Source organism: Syngnathus acus, chromosome 16 (genome assembly GCF_901709675.1).
Source record: "Syngnathus acus chromosome 16, fSynAcu1.2, whole genome shotgun sequence".
Lineage (NCBI taxonomy): Eukaryota > Metazoa > Chordata > Actinopteri > Syngnathiformes > Syngnathidae > Syngnathus > Syngnathus acus.
Window position 1 is genome coordinate 9,348,766 of NC_051101.1, and position 19,393 is coordinate 9,368,158.

The 19,393-nt window shown below is 40.0% G+C and overlaps 1 protein-coding gene across 1 annotated transcript in view; it reads left to right on the forward strand.

The window, feature by feature from the left end:
* Positions 1–18,432: 18,432 nt before the first annotated feature.
* Positions 18,433–19,393, forward strand: part of LOC119136311 (dynein heavy chain 11, axonemal) — a 30,921-nt gene continuing 29,960 nt past the window's right edge. Inside the window, exons 1-2 of the mRNA XM_037274686.1 lie at positions 18,433–19,070; positions 19,193–19,336. Of these exons, the coding sequence (XP_037130581.1) occupies positions 18,852–19,070; positions 19,193–19,336 (363 nt within the window). The 5' untranslated portion in view covers positions 18,433–18,851. The remainder of the gene's footprint in view (positions 19,071–19,192; positions 19,337–19,393) is intronic.

Consider the following 19,393-nt stretch of genomic DNA (forward strand, 5'->3'; position numbering starts at 1 on the left):
ATCCAAAGTTTGGGAAAATACAAAGAAGGATTAGTAGAAGAAGAAAGAGAAAATGCAAGGCTGGTTGTCATCTTATCTATTCAGTTGATTGTGTTTTCCTTGGGGGAGCCGTTATACAAACACTCAGCAGAACCAGTTCCTTGCCTATTTGCGTACGGCCACGAGAACTTGAGGCAACTTCCTAATTGGCTCTCACGGAGTCTGTAGCTCTGTTCAACACATGCAAGGAATTATGATCGTAATATTGCACAGGTTTAACATTTAGAATTGTTGCTCCTTTTGTTTTGTGAGCAAATAGAGAAGAAAAAATATTGATAATTTTGTTGACTTTGATCCTAAGGGAAGGAAGATGCTCATATTTGGCCTGATTATTAGAATATGTGTACTCACTTAAGATTTAGTCTGATCCAAATTGAATTTATTTGTTCTTGAAGGAGAACTGCACAAAGCAAAGCCACAATTTCAATTATTGATGTTGATCAAGGCTGTAATATGTAGCGTGGTGGGTGATAATCTATTGTTCAGTGGGGGCCATTAAGGACACATCAGACTATCAGACTGGCTTCTGCAGGACTGACAGGAAGAATAAAAAGCCCTCTTTGGCCAGAGTGTGAATAATCTTTAGGTCAGGGAGGCTTCACATACAGCTGGACGTTTTAGAAAAAAAGCACTGTGGCATTTGGAGCGGATCGACTTCAATTGTCACACATCATATGGGAGTTTTTTTTTAAAATTATTATTATTAATGTTCTGTCTTCTTTTGTGTATTAACAGAAGCAATGAATCAGATTTATGTGAATATATAAAACAAAAGCAAGGTTCTGAGACATCTGTTGTGGTAGAGCTAAAGACTAATTCTTTCAAGCATGGCATGAAAGGAGATAATTTGTATGTGAAATACTCATTTAATTCACATTCACTAAGCAGGTTATCAAATTAAATCAGGGCTCTGTTAGGCCTGCCACTTGGGCTTTTGGGCCTGGCCTCATGTGTAAAATTGGCCAACAAGAGATTTGGGGGAACATTTTGCACGCCCCTGTCACATCATCCCTTGGCTCCCGTCAGGAGGGCGATCTCGGGGTCAGCGTTTGTGGAGAGGTGCCTCTATGGACTGCCACAGGGTGACAGGGCCACAACACCACCTCCAGCTGGGCAACTTATTACAGCCCCGGTTGGTCTTTCTCACCCCTCCCGGGCCACTCCAGCCATTCACAACATCATCAAGTCATCACTTATTCATGAAGCTGTGTGCTGGTGGAGTGTGTGTTTGGGAGAGATGGGTCGGGTGGGGGTGAGTTGGGGGTAGGGGGGGTCTCCCAGTGAGGTGACACCATGCGGTGGTTGGGTTGGGAGAGAGCATGTTGCAGACAGTAGGGGGGTGAGTCTGCAGGTGGCTGTCACATCCGTAATTGCTTCATACTTTCCGCCGCAGCGTAAAATTGTTTTCATTATGTGTCATGCACACAGTGCCAAGCAAAAGGCCCCTCGAGAGCCGTCCCAAGAGCCAGAGGGAGGAGGCACTCATTTAACCAGCCGCTTAGCTTCAAATACGAGAGGAGAAAAGGAGCTGCGAGAGGAGATGGAGGAGGAGGAGGAGGAGGACAGGCGAGCGGGAAGGGGTGTGGAAAAAAAAACAGAGGAAGCTCATCATTAACTGTGTTCGAACAACAGCAGACAAGTGGGAGCTCATGCACGAAAAAACAGCTAGAGCTTATCCTAAACATCTCAGTTACCAAGGGAGGGGGGGTGCTTGTGTGGCACACAGTGAGCTCCTGGAGGGCTTCCGTGGTCGGAGGGGGGAGAAAACAAGGAGCGGGAAAAAGAAAAGGGGAAGAAAAAAAAAAAAGTTTCCACCTGACTGGAGTTCCCATGGTTTGCCATGCAGGAGGCTAAGCAGGTTTGAGCAATAAACTCAGGCATTGTCAGGCAATAATGCTCAGTCAGGTCCCTCCATTGGGATTCAAGGGTGTCTTTTTCTCTGCTCCCCTCGCTGCACTAATCACAGGCCTACTTTGTTTAATTGCGGCAAAAAGGGAGAAAATGTGTTCAAGAAGTCATCCTAATCCCTCCCCGTTCCTCCCTCACAACCACCCCAGCTTCTCCACACTGTCCTTGTATGCATCCCCTTTTCCTCTTTTAATGAATTGTGGAACTTAGCAGAGACAACAAACAGCTGAAGAGTTATAAATAAAGGCTTGATCAGGGGTTGGGTGTGTGATAGGTGAACGCCTGAGGTGTTGGCTGCTTATCTATGAAAAAACACTTCCGCTGTATTTAATCACCACCATTATACGGTTGTGTTTAAGCTTTAATTGGAAATTTATTTAGCTGCTGGTCGCCCACTTTGAATACGGTGTCGTTACGACTGTAAAAAAAATAAAATAAAATATCGCCAGAGCCACATTCACTTCTGTTTTTCAGTGGCAGATGTAGAAAGTGACGGCGGCGTGCTTTGTAGGCGATGACTCTGAGGTCACAAGCGCCAGGGGGGTAAGAGAGGGGATTTATCAATCAGGACTCTTCGTATTTCTAAAGCTGAATAAAAAGGCAGCCATGAAGAGACAAACCAGTCCTCTTTAAAGCAAAGCCTTTTCTTATTCATTAGATCCACACTCTGCCTCCTCCTTTTAGCTCCTCTTCTGTTGAGGGATGCGCTGGCTCCAAGTCAAGAAACAAATCATTTAAAAAATAATTGCAATAATACAAGTGAATCACTAGAAAGTATTTCTGGTTACAATAGTTTCAGATATGCTTAGGTAGAGTACGTAACATTGGTACATTTGACAACAAAAATCTGATATAATTCAACATGAACTGTTCTGAATTGTTGTACTAGGTTAGTTTGTAAATTGTAATAATAATAATAATAATGATAATAATCAACTCACCTCAACTTTATTTAGACAGGAATAAAGATAATAAATAATTACTACTGCTAAAAAAATGTACTCATAACATTAAATCAGTAAACACAATAAAACCCCAAAACAATGAAATCTCATGCTGAATTAAAAGCCAAAGAATAAAAATGTGTTTTAAGACAAGTTTTAAAGCTGGACAGCGATGCTTTAAAATACCTTATAATTTGCGACGTTTGAATGATTACATAATTCTGTTACTGTTAAATAAAAAATAATGTTAATGGTCTCGATTATCACCATTGAGTCCCTAATGGACATTTGAAATGGGATTTTTATTGAATTAGAAAGCCCCAAGAGGGCCTGAGTGGATGAGGATTTAGATGGCAAAATCCACCCTAAATAAAGGACTTCCCTTGTGACCTGTGGCGAGTCACTTAACCTCTGTCTTCATGGCCAGCACCCAAAGTTTAAACAAGAGGATTGCTCACATTGCTCAACCCACACGTCCCCTTGGAACAAACCATTTAGCTCTGGTTAAAAAGTTCTCAGCGTGGGCGCATGGCATATCTGTCATAAAAAAAATCCATTTGAGAATTTTTGTATTACGAGATCTGTAACATGTTTTCAGTCTCGAGTGGAAATAGACCAATCCGGAGGTCATCTTCCGATATGGTCTTGAATTCTCCCACTTTTTCTTTTCTCCTGTGTGACTCCACAAGCGACAGTTGCAAGCCAATGAGGGCCACCGGCGCCTGTGAATGTTGTATTATGGCCCAATCTCTTTCTCCCTCCCTGAAAGGCTGTTTAAATGGTTCTGGTTTATTATTGCCCAAGGAAGGCTAAAGGCTTCTGTCAGCATTTGGGCCAGGGGAATCACTGGCTCTTTACTGGACAGCTGTTCCGGCCTTAGCCCACTTTTCATATGGATATGTATGTTAATGACAGGCAATGGAGTGGAGATGAAGAGGCCTGAGCGCTAGGCCCTCTCTTCAGCGCACTTCTAAAGCCTCCACAAAAGGAGCAGTAAAAGAGGCTGCAATGGTGAAGCTCCCACTTTTGTGCGCTGAATTAGTTCTGCAAGCAATGAAAGTGATCTTTTCTGGACGACAGGGGAAGTCTGCCGATGGCGGGACCGCCTCATTACCGCTAAAGTCTGTTGGGACTTATAATTGACTGAGGCAGATCCCCCTCCTGTCACAACACACGGGGAGAATATATCCCGAAAAATACCTTTTCCTCTTTAAAACGCACCTAACAGTTTACATCAGCCGTGCCCTCCCGCCCTTGTCCCGTTTGCTTCTTTCAAATGCGCTCCAGCTTCCTTCGTGATACGACACCCGGCCAACCTGCAGGCAGCTTTGGAGTACCACTTCCTGTTTCTATAATTTTGCATATTTCTTTTTATATTTTCATACATGAAGGTAAAGTCTCTCTGTCTGTCCTTTGTGTGACTTGTGGAGATTGCAGTAAAATGCCCAGCGCACCAAAAGCCCACAATGGCTGGTTAAATTGACCGGAAAATGCCATTTTAATTTCCATGTTAATTGAAATGGACTAATTGTTCATATATTCCAAAATGGAATAATTTTCCTTGAATTTAATCCATTTAGAATAAGCTTTGGAAGGAAATTCCATTCCATTAAAAATGAATCCAACTGAAATAATTTCCTTTTAATATCCTTTTTCCTTCAAAATAATTTTCAGTACTTTTTCTTCTGCAGAATTTCATGGATATTTTTTTTCTTCGAGACTTCGGACAGTGTAAAAGAGTCCACTTGAAGACAATTGCAATTGTTTTTCCATTTTTAAGCCAGAGAATTTTGTCAAGCAGCTAAATAGGGTATTCTTCATGGTCTCCCTTCTCCACTATAGAAATTAGCCCTACGTTTCTCGGCTCTCACACATGGATACACACGCTTGCATGGACACAAGAAAAATTTCTTTTCTTCTGTCAGCATTCCTGGCCAACAATGGCTAGATTAGTGGACGTGAGGGCCCCCTCGGGGGCACGTATTGTGGCACAGAATACCCTCGGCAGAAACAGCTGGTAGGGGTTAATGGCTACTGAACCTCTCAGCGGCCTCCCTGTGTTCCGCTCATGGGAAGGAAGGAGGCTACTGACAGCTTCTGGGGTGTGAGGAACTCTTAGAACAGCGCACAGGTCACCCCCAAATGGGGAGCGGGCCAGAGGGTGGGAGTGAGTTTATAAGGGGAGGGGAGCATTGATGTGAGTGCTAGCAATGGTGGCAACGGGGAGATCTCTGGGGTCCCAAGGAGATCCCCACATCAACATGGCCAGCAGCCGCATTAGCAACAGTGTATATTCACGGTAGATAACAATGAGGCGCTCATCAGTGGGAGGGGCCCACTGTACCAGAGTGAGGATGGGGTAGGCGTGGAAGGAGGTCTGCCTAGGCAAACTCATCATGTGATGTGATTCTATTATAGAATGGCGCTCGGTGGAGCACATGGAGACCTCCGATTTGGGGATTTTATTATGAAATAAATACAATGAAAGAAAAAATATATACATTCATTTGTTGTGAATATGGCCATGATTACACGTTTGCAAGAGTAAATTAATCATTTACAGAAAAATATTTTTGTCTCTCCTTATGATATACAGCATGGTTGCAGCTCATACCCGATGAGATGACGGACTGGAGATTTTTTCCAGTCCCTCTCCCCTTCCTGTCCATGAGAGAGCCTCTCCACTCCTGTCCTCTTGATTTGTGTCTATGTGTGTGTGTGGCCTTTGTGGCCTTGTCTGGTCCACGTCACAGGGCTCCATGCCTGCCACCCAAAGGAACCCCCGTGTCGGGGGCCATAGAAGACGGCACCTCACATTTAATCCCTCAGATGCTTACCCCCCGCTGGCAGCATGGAGAAGCCCCTCTGGTTGATCCATCCAAGCCTCTCACACCAGCGGCCACACTCATTAGGCGGCTGATTATGATCGCGCGCCGCCAGTGTAATGTTTAATCGAGGTTGACGTGTGATTCGCCATGTTGCAAATCTTGTCATGCAAATTGAGCCATTTGTGCTGTTTGATATGGCGAGATGGGCTATGAAATGTAAGATTAAGTCGGGAATGAGACACGGGGGGCACGCGCGCCCTCTGCTCTCCCTGCTGTGATTACACAGATAAGAACAAGCATGTTTTTGTAACATGTTTGGCATGACATGGTAAATTAACATGGTGGTTGTGTGGCTGCGGGAAGCAGAAAGGCAGCGGAGGAAAAAAAAAGAAAAAGGCTTCATCTTCCCCTGCAAATATGAACAAGATAATAGACCCCCGGAAGCGCGTTGTGTGAAATCAAGCCAGGCCGTGGCAAGTGAAATTATTCAAATGTACTCAGCCATTTGGTCCTCTTGCATGACAGAGGCAAATAGCCACTTGTGTGGGTTCCAGTTAAACCTCTTTATCCAGAAATATTCCATTTCATTCTTGATTTAACTGAATTCAAATGTGGCTGATATGTATGCATCTAATTGTGCAGTGTGAGGAGATCAAAAATATGAATAAAAAATAATAAGAAGAAACAGTCAATATATTATGCTTCTCAAACAGTTCGCAGGTAACCCCTGGGAACATGTAATTGTTTTTTGCCATACTAGATTAAAGTGTAATTGCACATCCACTACAGTAGCTGGCAGTAGCTCTCTCATTGTTAGAGTGTGTGCAGGGAGTATTAAAAAAATGTTAATGAAGTTATTCATCAGATTTATGTTTGGTTTTATGTTAATAAGGGTTCATTGTTATTCAGACTTGTACTTACGATATTGGGGGTGACAAAGGATACTATTTATAATCTTTAATTTGTAAAATGGTGAACCCAAAAATTGTAAATGTTAACCCTTTCCAGTATTTCCCATAACAAATAATTTGCGTGATTTAAAGCTCATGCTGTTGTCGGTAACAAGTAGAAGAGCAACTGATTGTGTTGAGGGTTTGTATAACATGCCTCCAAATTATTCATCGCAATTAGGAGAACACATTTCCATTGCATTAAAGATACCTGATAAAATAGCTAATAGGGAAACAATACTATAATCCTATGATACAACAAATTAGAATACCTGGAATAAAAATTACTAGTTATTTCCTGGGACCAGGAATAAAATAACTTGCTTTTTAATATTCCACCAAAAATGTATAGCTCAAATTTTACATTTTAAGTTTATGTTGCCGTCTTATCAGCGTACTGGCTGTAAACGTTTCATTTCCTGATCTTGTCATTTCTGTGGTTTTAATCTGCAAGGCAAAGCGTGTTTGTTGTTTGTCTCTCGGCTTCTTCCACTATATCTCGCTGTTTAGCGTCAGTGCAAAGGTCATTTCAAATGTTCTCTTAAGTGGTTCGTGTGTGTCTCTTGGTAAAGCACTGATGTTTATCTCCATACAATAGGTCTCCAAACAATTGCTGTGACTACAAATGTGTCAAATGGCTTCAGTTACACGGGAACTGCTTGACATTCATCTGTGGAAGCGTATTTGTTTCAATCAAACACTACCGCTGCCATTTCAGCCTTTCTGGGCCGGCGACCAACATTTCATTTTGAGTTATTGCGAGCGCAAAAAAAAAAAGCTTTTACGTGAGTCAGTTCTCGCTGCCGCAGAGCTACCTGTTTTTACAAGTCATTCCTTTAGACAAACACCTGTACTGAGCAACGGGCTCATTGTTTTCCTTTTAGCTATGTCGTAAAATGTGGAAGGAGCAGTGAGACAACACCAGGCAGGTTTGCTGAATCACTCATCCTTCCTGGCGCCACTGGGCTGACAGAAGAGTTCCTGTCAGAAACACTTCATCATGACTGATGGCTTAGTAGAAATCCAACAACTCGTTGGTATCGTTGCTTTTTGGCTTCAGGGGAAACTGTGGTCATGTGCAAGAGACGTCCTCTGACTTCCAGGCATTTGTCACCTGCCACTATACTAGCATGCTAAATCCAAGCCTCAAATGTATGTAGCTTAAAATGAGTTTAGCAACTTTTTTTAAAGATTTTACTCCTTGCAACTAAGATGTCAGGGGTGTGGAGTTATGATTGACAGATGCCTCATACTGTTTCGTAAATGGTGCCTTCAAGGAGTGTTGATATTGTCTTCTGTCTTGCTACAGCCCAATGACTAACGGTAAAACTTACACAATAAAAAAGAAAAAAAGAAAAAGTGAAATAGACTTGAATAGATATAATGATTGGAACGTTGTTTGCGTTTGATGTCGATTACCTGCACACGGAAATAATTGTATTGAACGAATATTTGTCTGGTTCACATTTTATTTTATTTTTTTCAATAGCAATTTTATGTAATATGTAATAATGTTATATAATAATAATGATCAGAATATATTTAGTAAAATTTATGAATTAAGGGTTAAGTTCAGCAGCAGGTGGATTATTTTTCTGGAAAAGTCATAGGTATAAATTACAACACATGGTAAAATTTGTATTACAGCAGCTTTTACAGGCCATGAAAAAATGAATCATCTCAAAGACCTGAATTGCCAGAAAAATTTAAATGTTTATTTTAAATCAGCATTAAAATATGTTTCGAGACACATCAAGGTATCTCTAGCTGAAATTTACTCTTGACCAGGGTTATGGTACTGCATATTCTTGTCATGCTAACATAGCACATGCTCTTTGTTAAATATAAATGTTAGTGTTTTTCCAAACAGCCCAGCATATTGTAAAGTTATTGATTAGTTGTCATGTTTGGAGCGCTCTTATTGATGGCAGCAGAATGTGAAAGTAGCCAGCAAACGTGGATGTAAAGATCAAGATTTATTGCCTGGAAGCTCTTGAACAATTTTATCAAAAGCCCATTCCACTGTGACACTTTTTTTCCACAATAAATCAGTGAGGGGAAATCTATCAGTGGACAGTAGTGAGAGATAGATGAGTACAGGGATGAGAGGGTCAGCAGAGATTTTTCACTGGCCCTCCCCATCACCAGCGCAACCTCACTTTTTCACTTTTATCAATTGCTCTTTTACGGACTGGTTGCCCTTTTCATTTGTTTTGCACACTCGCAAAAAAAAAAAAAAAAAAACTGTTTGGACTATGCGCATAAGATAATATATTGATTGTTAAAGCACTGGTGGATCTGACTCATATTTAGACTAAGCAAACTGTTGATGAATGGTTCTTGCAAGATGGATTCACCCTAATATAGTAGACTTAATTTTATGGATATATTCCACAAGGGTAGCAGTGATATGACACATTGGTATTTTTTTTTAATGCATATTGTTTTTTAAATCACCTTCTAAGCTCAAAGGGGGCACACAAATGAAGGAGAAAAGAGAATGTGCGTCAACTTTGTTTTTGTGCTCTAATGACAGGATGGTGTGGCGCGGTCAATTTTACGGTGTCTGTCTGTCTGTCTGTCCATGTCTCAAATAAAAATCTAGGTATTTGTGTTTAGTTCTATCTCTCTACTCAATGTGTCTCTATACTCTAAAGTATATAGATAATAATAAAAATCTTGGGAAAAAAATGGAAAATAGATAAAAAAAATAAAAAATAGATAATATATATATGTTAAAAATATATATTTTTTATCTATATATATATTTTGGGGGGGCTGAAACCTCTCTCCTTATTTACTTTACTTTTATAAAGTATTGTGATCTGTAGTCTGAAGTTGTTTTTGGTCTAATCATGAAGGTGCTGGAAAATAGGATGATGCAATCGTGTTTTTGTAGATTGTGTATGGAAACATTTGCGTTATGACCCCATTTTTTTCAGTCGCTTCATTTTATTTTCTTCTTCTTCTTCACAACTGATGGATTTATTCCTTTTGTTATTACTTGCAGTGCTGAGTGTTGCTCTCGCTCAATCCCACTTGATTGAAGGTCTTCATTTGCTATGCAGCCATGTAAAGTGGAACCCTTGAAATATCACACTGCCCTTGGTCTTTCTATTTTTTTCATCTGACACTCTTTTTTTTTTTCACCCCATGGGATTTCTCACACAAATCTGACCCGAGTATAAAGACTGTAAGTCTTCCGCAAATATTAAAATGAAATCCGCAAAGAGATCCTGCAGCCTACTTCCGCCAACTGCCATCACATAAAAAAATAAAATTGAGATTAATTGCACATCAAATGCACATATTTTTAATAAATAGAGACAAATAGATATAGTAAATCCTGAAGTGAATGAGTTTTGATTTAATATCTGTTTCTTCCTTTTATACATATGCTTTTGGACATTACTTTGTAATTTTAGAATATTTATGACCAAAATGAATGAAATTACTATTGGAACATTTTAAGGGATATTCTTTTTAGAAGTTATTCAAACTTTACACATCTCAGTGATAATTCTAGTAAACAATGTTGTTAGTTACTAGTGGCATCTCAATGCTACTGTTTAAAATTAATATATGAAGACTCCAAATCTATGATTGTGTAAAGTCTGCCTGTATTTGCCAATACTAAATCATCTTCCATGTTTTTAATATAATAATTATGACAACTGGAAGACATTTTTGTTCCATATATTCACTTCTCATTGGTGGTAGAAAGGAAAGCACCACACGGACATTATTAAGCGGTTTTGCGGCAAAGTGTCTCCGCCGTGCAGTTAGGTGACATTACTGGCATAGTTGTTTCCTTTTGGCCCCTGGGCGGCGGAGGGAATGAGCACAAGGGATGAGTGAGCTGCCTCACGTTGTCTACCGCTCTGATTTACTGTCCTGTCGTGTTTGAAGTCGGACAGGCGGAATTTACTTGGCTCCGCTTCTTTGTGATCACTCCTCCCAGATTACAGCCCAGGTGAGGTTCCTCGCCATCAAGCACAGGATATAGGAAGTTGCTCGCTCTCATAGCCTCTGGACATTGCCCCTGAACTCTCAGCATACTTATCATTGTGCTTATGTTTCAGTGTGTCAAAGCAAACGCTTCCAGTGACTTGCTGGACACGACCACACGATAAGTTAAATTTATGTCACCCTAACGAAGAAGTAAAATATTTCCGGACCAACGACCTTTTGCAAAGCCAGACAACTCAGAGTGAGCCTGGCGTCAATTTTTTTTTCTTCTATTTTATAAATCAAACCTTTTCAGGCTTGTGAATATGATTTATGGTTTCTTTTTTGGTTATATCTTGCTTGCTACTCTTTTAGTATATATATATATATATATATGTCTTTTCATTTGTGTACAGTAATCTTTTTTTTTTCACGTTTGAAATAAATGAATAAAAGAAAAAACACTTAGCACACAAGCCAATACTTGAACTGTACTGCATAATGGATCCAAAAATATGCTTTTTGAAAGCCTCCAACAGTCTTTGTTGAGGGTTGGCATGTTCTCACATTGTGTTTTTTTTTTCTCCTGTTACCCCAAACCTCAAATCGTCTCAGTCTTTGTCCCACCCACATATTTTCTTCACCTTCTGATCCAGGAAGGTGAGTATCCCTAATGCATTGCTAGAAATATAACTTCAAAGTATTAGGAAGTTTACTTTTTTTTTTTTTAAACACACAGCGATTATTCTGAACACAACTGTATGTCCTCCCACGCAATCAGGCGCCAGCACAGACCAAGCTCAGGCCAAAACGATGTTGGCACGATGCGGCTGATTAGAGTCAATCAGCGTAAGGTGAAAAGCAAGCAACATTTTCCCCTCCAAAATGTTGACACAGGTCTAGAATTTCTTCCCCCGACGCATCAGTTAATGGCGTGGGCATGTTGTCAGGGGCCAAATTGCAGCTTGATTGTGAGGCGAGTGAGATGGAGTTGATCTACAGAGTCACAAGGCAGACTATAATCAGCACCTCTAAAAGTTCAATAGGATGCAGACATCACAGGAGGTGATTGGGGCAGACGCTGAAAGGTAGCTGATGTGTCCCGAGAACAAGGCATCCTTTAAATGTGACATTTGGATTCAAAACAATGGTTAGACCTGATATTTGCATTTGATTGCACTGCAGAGTAAATCGGCAAGCTTGCATCGTTATCTGTGGTTTGTGTTGGGAGTGTGAAAACATCTAAATATCCCGCTGGGATGAATAACATGTATTCTGTCGCTTTGGAGTATCATTTATCCACTCATCGATTTTTCTCTCTTATATATGCAGCGGGAGCGAAAATAAAGTGACAGTGACAAGGTCAGGGGTCAGACTCAACAATGATAACTCAAATTTAATATGCAAAAAAGGAAGGGGGGGTTTCATTAGACAATAAGTGGATGACCGCTGTGAAATAAACATTAAGTCATTAACATGTTTCAGATAAGAGACTTTCAAGTGTGTTTGGAGGACTAAATAATTACAGTTGATATTTTTGCATTTCAATAGCCATCTTAAAGTTGTCATTGTTTTTATTTAAGACGCAGCCATTTACTATTGGTATGAGTTTGCAATTGAAGGGGAAATCAGAACAAACCTAATTTTTAATGTGAAATGTTTGCATTTATTCTGTTTATAATATTATGACTTGACATCTGTCATATTATAAAGCATTTTCTGACCATGTTCTGCTCAAGGTTCTCTTTAAATACATTTTACTTTATTTTATATATTTTTTATTGGCATAAAATTCCAACAGAATCTTTTTTCCAATAACATATTTTTTCCTGATATTTGTTATTGTAGAATTTTGTGCTAGATGCCTAAGCTACTGCACAATACAATACAAAGTATGGCTAAAAATATTTCCCAAATATATGCAGAGTCCCTTGTTCAGAATTTGACATGCAACACATTTCCTGACCAAGTGGTGTGTGGTCATCTTCATCAAGCTCCACCCTGGGCATGAACTTACCGTGGCTTGACAAATCTTTGAGGGAAGTTCTTGAGGCGGAAGCGAGTCCCAAATTGAATTACATGCACAATTGTCAGCCACTGAGGGGGGCCATCACTAATTAAAACCATGTGATTGATGACACCGATGCTTCATGCCAGAGGAGGATAAATCACTCTCCTAGTCACTTTGCTGCATTGGATTCTGTCTCCACACTTCAACTTCAACACTTAGTCAGCTGAGGGGAACAAATGGCGGAGGCATGGCTTGTTTTCAGTAGAATTTGCTCACTGTTTACTCTTTGTCCACATGACCCGACAAATGCATCTTTCTGGAATTATATAACACTTTGACCTATTAAAAGGAACGCTGTCCATCCAAGGTCAGCACTTTGTGAGTAATCACTGACTAATAGCTTTTTATTATGTGCCACACAAAATGGCTTTATTCCGCACATATTCTTGAATGTTTTCAATCCATTTTTTTTTTTGTGGGTTGGGGTTAGAAGGTGACAGTAGTGCAGTTTGTACTATGTGAGGACTTGTTTTTTAGAGTCAGAGAAGGGCTGGAGTGCTTACTGGTTACTGTCGGGGTGCAATTGAGCAAGGCATCTTAACCACCACCCCAATTTTGCCTTAAAGCAGCATTCAAATTTCAGTTTTGCCAAGCAGGTACCTGGTTTCCACCTACATTCCAAAAACATGAATAATAGCTTAATTGAAGACTCTAAATTGTCCATAGTTGTGAATAATTGTTTGTAGGACAAGTAGAAAAGCGAATGAATGGATTTTTGTATTCATGAAAGATATTTGATTTGAACCGAATCACATTTGGCGAACATTCCCGGCTTCATTTTGGCACCCTAGTCAAATACAGGAAGTGGATCGTAAACCATAATCGTCGTGGCTGGGAAGAGTTTAACACTCTCCAACCACATACAAGTCAGATCCTGTCATGGGTTTGTTGTGTTCAAAGGACCAATTAGTGGGTCCTACCTTAGCCTCAAGCTAAAAAAAAAAACCTGGGTGGAGGTGGTGGGGACATCCACCTGAGAGATGCAATGCTCTCCCCACTGGGCTTTAATTGGGAAGATAAGGGCGGGTGGGAGTTTTCGAGGCTTTTACCATTACATAGGACTTCATTGTGGCTGCTGACCGTTTGATCTTAAAAAAATGTCCTTAATGATCTCACCGCGGGAGCAATTGGTACTGCTCGATTAGTCTGCAGGCTCTAATGGAGCTGGGTAAGGGGGAGGGGGAGCAGGGGATAAGGAGTGACACAGTAAGGACTAAATGAATCTGCTGTGTAACCTTGGAGAGCTGCACTTTTTGCATAAATTCACAGGGGAAATTCTGACATTGTTACAGCCGAGGTTTATAAATGTGCAAGCTATTGCAGCTTTTTAACAATCCAAAGCAGCAGGGAGACTAATGTGCTTGTGCTGTTTAATTTATGGTAAATATTTTGATATATGAAATCCAAAGCCACACCGTGCACCTTACACAACTGAACTATGGATCTATGGTGATGTTTGCATGTTTACTATCGCATTGTTCTCTAAATACCGAGCTACTTAACTATAACTGTAAATGTATAATAAATATATATAATAAATATATTATAGTATGTGCGTGTATATATACGTATATATATATGATGATGATATATATATAAATTTAAAAAATATATATATAAATACAATAAATATATATACAAAATATTTAAATATATGCATATATATATATATATATACTATTTTTTTTCCAGCATAAACTAAACCAGAATTACAGAACACACAGAACCATAACAACAACTTATTTGAGACTAAAAAAATGGTATGTAACGTACTTAAAGTGGAGTTGAAAAGGTCACTGCACTTAGCTACACAATTGCAAAACCTTCCTGACCTCTGGGTCTAAATTACTAGTCAGAAAAGTGAAGGGGGTTGGTTGTAAATGCCACCATTAGGATATGAGAGCGTTCCAGTCAGGTGGAGCAATTTACTGTAAGGTAAAGTTTTTAAGAGAGAGATCACTCTTATAAAATCAATGGGGAATCCTGTAAGAGCACATGAAATTGCCAGTGACATGCCTCAACAGAAATGTGGCCCACTGGCAGAGAAACGCTAAATGTATGAATGTGGTTTTATTGATGGGGCAATACGGTGTCACGTTTAATGATAAACTACATCTGCTTGCCAGAAACGCTTGCCTAGGGTTGTGTAGAAAGTCTATTTTGACAACAAACGTACAAGACCGTCACGTATGAATTGTGACATATTTCGTGGAGACAGTAAGTCGTGGATTGCTTTGCTGCAATGAGAGAGGGCAGCGATCCAGTTCGCTCTCATGATTTGATGCCGAGGCTTTTACTGCGACATGAGCAAAGGTCGACCTATTCACCTTACAGAGGTCCTTAACTGCACAGTTGACAGTAATGAATAGCCACGACGCATTTGGTTCCTTTTATGAGCTGTGTGCAACCAAACTGTCTTTTTGTTCTTCTGGATGCATTGTGTCAAAAAGGGGCAACGTTTCAAAGTCTCTAACGCTTTAGATTCACACGTTTGTACAAGGCCTCTGTTGAATTCCAAGTAATTATTGAACTCACCCCGCCAGTGAATAGCTGTAATCCTTGCACCGAGCCCTGCATATTAAAACTTTTTTTACACAAGCTCCAAACCACCTGTGATGATCTTGTCTGTAAGCCTGGCACCACAAGAGCATAAATCACAACTTGTGAGTAGAATATCTCATAGCATTCCACGTAGCTTGTGCAGGGCTTTGGGAAAGCCTGAGTATTGAGAAACAGCTTATGAGACTCCCTTGACAGTCTTTTTAAAATGGTGCCGGACTGACACAGGGATATCCCTTGTATATATTCCATGTGAACAAGAACAAATTATAGTCTCAATAAAATGGAAATTGCCCAAAGCATCATCGGGTGTCTTTGTTGTTGTGTTTTAGATGAATGCGCTCATGAGGATATGATGATCAATTTAGGGTGATTATCTTGGGAGAATTGTGCTTAACATACATTATGTAAAATAGCGGCTGGGAATTTTCACATCTCTAGAGTACAGTAATAGTGTGTATGATTAACATTGCATAGGGGACATGCATGATTTGTCCATGTATACAAGTGAACTGTACTGTTTTAGATATGTGCAAAGAGACGCTCCAGATGTATCCTTGCCTACCACTAGTCAAAACATTGATGAGATTAATTTACATTTATGGAGTGAATGATTACACAAGTACACTATATGAGGAATAAAGGCCCCAGCTCAGGTTAAGACTGATTGACAGCAGCATTGTCTAGCGAGGTTGCACTTCATTTGGAGGAGCCCATAGTGACCCCCCCCCAAGCATTATGGCCAAGGGAGTGAGGCAGTGCCAGTCTCTCAGGATGCTGATTAAGTGGGATCAACCAGCCCCTCACTCACAAGTGGCCTGGACGTCCTCAGGGGAGACCTGCCTAACGGCCTGGTCCTGGACTTCCTCCGCAACACACCCACTCCTCCCCACCTTATAGACAAACACACAAACCTACATGTAGGAAAAGTGTCAAACAGTTTCAAGTGTCATATCATGCAATTTAAAAAAATATATTTAACTTGAATATTTTTAATCAGATCATTACATAGTATATGGCATCTGCTTTTTAATATTACTGTATGTGTGTGAGCTAACCTAACAATGAGGATTGAAGAACAATTGTAAGGTAATGGGGGCTCTTAAAGCTTTTGTTTGACTGCAGAGGAGGCACTAAAAACAAGCCTTTCAAGATAAGCGGCCCGGCTGTTGTATTGAGGCTTTGCTGCTCCCCCAGGACAGCATATCCATCACCAGATGCCCTCGGGTGTGGGCTAACAAATTTGTACCTTCTGGGGCTTACATCACACCTCAAGAGCATTAGCACTCACCAGTGGGATTTCTGTGTGATCTGACACAGAGATCCAACTGTCAGATGTGTGTGTGTGTTTTTTTAATACTTGTTGAATGTTAATTCACAACAGGTTGCAATGCCACCTCCATGTCACTACACCTTTGGGCTATTATTTGCCACCAGTGGATCAAAACTATTGTGTGTGTGTGTGTTTCCGGAGACAGCTCATGAAGTAATGACTGACAAGATATTATTATTTTGTCAGCGTGAACAATTATTACAGAGGGGAGGTCACAAAACAACATGGAGCATTGCTCCCCTCACAAGGACTGCCATAATTTCAAACTATACCAATCTTGAAAAACAATAGCAATAACAATAATGATAATAATAATCTATTTCTATTATTTCTTTTATCTGTATGTTTTAAGTGTCACGCTGTCTCTCCCCAAAAGCCTGCAGACGCGTCATAAGAGAAAAGCCAGTGCCCTCTACAGGACAACAATGGTAATGTAGGATCTCAAAAGATGTTCCAAGGTTCTCAAAGATGTTATACGGTGCGGGTAAGTTGATATAACAAAGTATTGACAATTTAATAAACTCTTTTATGTATATAAAATTGTAGGTAGAAGGAAAAAGAGCTTCTTCTTTCATTTAAGCCAAGGATGCAGTTTAGGGCGCAAGGTCAAGTTGCAATGCTGCTATTATTGATCCATCCATTTTCTGTAGCTCTTGTCCTCATTAAGGTGAGGTGGAGCCTAGCCAAACTGACTTTGGATGACAGACGGGGTAGACCCCGCACTGGTTGACAATATTAAATGTGCAGCTGATTGTATTACCCTCTTTTGGCATCAATACAAGACCATCAAGAAAAGTCAACTTCCACTGCCAACCACTGACGAGCTGCTTCACTTTGATAAATCATCACATTTTGACAAGACCGAAAGACAAAGTGTACAAAGTACAAACACAACTCTTAGCCATCCAGTAAATCACAATTATTGTTAACAGTCAGGCAGCATGTTCACTGATAGACCTGAAAAATGAGATAATAAAACAAAGCATAATATAAATTTTATTAATCCCACACCATCAAGCATTAGATAGCATTCAATATACTGTATATTTTTTCCTACTGCCGACCCAAATTGGTGCATAACATGCATTTTGTGATATGTGTACTTCTTTTCACATTGAGATGAAATAAGAGACAAAACTGCATGGGAAAATTAAATGATGAACATTCTCAACATGTTACCACCTGTTCTGATTTTACAGCAATAAAATAAATTGGCATAAATTGGGAGCCATCTTCAGCTTAACTGCTTCATTGCATTTTTTACAACTTATTAGCACCATAGCAACAGGAGGGCAATCTCTGCCCCACAGGTGGTCCTGTTATTGGTGGGCCAAATGGCAGTGCCACCTGCGAACCTGAAATGATTATATGAGTCACTTCTCACTTTTTAAGAGCGTCATCAATTGAATACCAGTGCAGAAATGTGAATGAAACTTTGGTTTATTATTTTATTTTATTCTCGCCATTATCTTCTGCTTAGTGTGGCACCACAACACATCTTGAACAATCACATGCGACAGAAAATGATTTAAAAAATAAAAAAAGGCTTCTGTTATCATTCCCTCCAAAGAGCTTTAAGAAGGAGAATGACACATCATGCAGTAATAGTTAATCTGTAAACCAAGTTGAGTTTTGGAGGCGGGCAGTCAGTCGAGTCCTCCTGCAGACAAATGTGAAAATAGCATTTCTGAGTTGTTGGTGAAAGGTAGTCTGCTGCAGTACGACTGATTTCCGCACTTTCTCTCTTTTTGTTTGGTGTGCAACACAATAGAGCGAGTTGAAATACAAAATTGCAAATCGGATCCTTTGGTTTTAATAAACACATTATAAAACATTTCAATCAATGCACACGAACCATTCATTCAAATTGGAATCATGCAATTCAAAAATGTACCGCAAACCCAAATCGGCGTCTTCATTGAAGTTGCATGCATGATCAGTTTGACTAAAAATATTTAACAACAATCCCAACAACAAATAAATGATCAGATTGTATTTGCTCCGTGTAAACATGATCTCCAAAACTCCCCATGGTGACAAACAGAGCTCCGAACGTCATCGGCAGTGATTGAGGAGACTGTCCGTTGCTTAGCAACCACACGCGCCGAACCTCCCCGGTGGACTTCAACTCAGGATAATCTTTTTTGCCGACCAATGTGGAGAGTAAAACTAATTAATCATTTATCGGACATGTTGTAGGTTGTATCACATGTTTTTCTTTCTTTTTAGTTTGTTTTGTATTTTTTTCACTGGTTCCTAAAGCGAGCCAACATGTCGGACGACGATGAAAGTGCGCCTTCATTTCTTGACGATATACGAGTAAAGTTCGTGGAGGAGAAAGTATGTACATTTCTTCAAATGCAGCCCCAAAAATGGGGTGAAGTTGCTGCCAGTCAAGACTTCCAAACACTTTTGTTAGAGCTTTTTGAAAAACACACTGCTCTTTATTTCTCTTCGTCAAAGTCAGGTGGCCTGGTCGCTAATAATGAGGTAAATTTATTCCTCTCTGACATTAAACATGCAGTCATTTATTGCATTGCATTTGTGCAAGCACTGCTAAATATTTTTGCAATGTGTCATATATTTACTGCATATTTTTCTCCCAAACATAGATCCCGAATTTTGCCAGAAGTAAGCTCATTTATGTAACAAAGAAGCGAGCTGCCCTCGTCCAGTCAGAAAACTACAAGGAGATTCTGCTTTTTGGTGTCCTGGCTCCATGTTCAGTGCTGCAGCTGTCAATCATAGTTGAACAGGTGCTACCATAATATTGATAATCATGATAATCATGCTTAGGTATGTATATCGTTTTA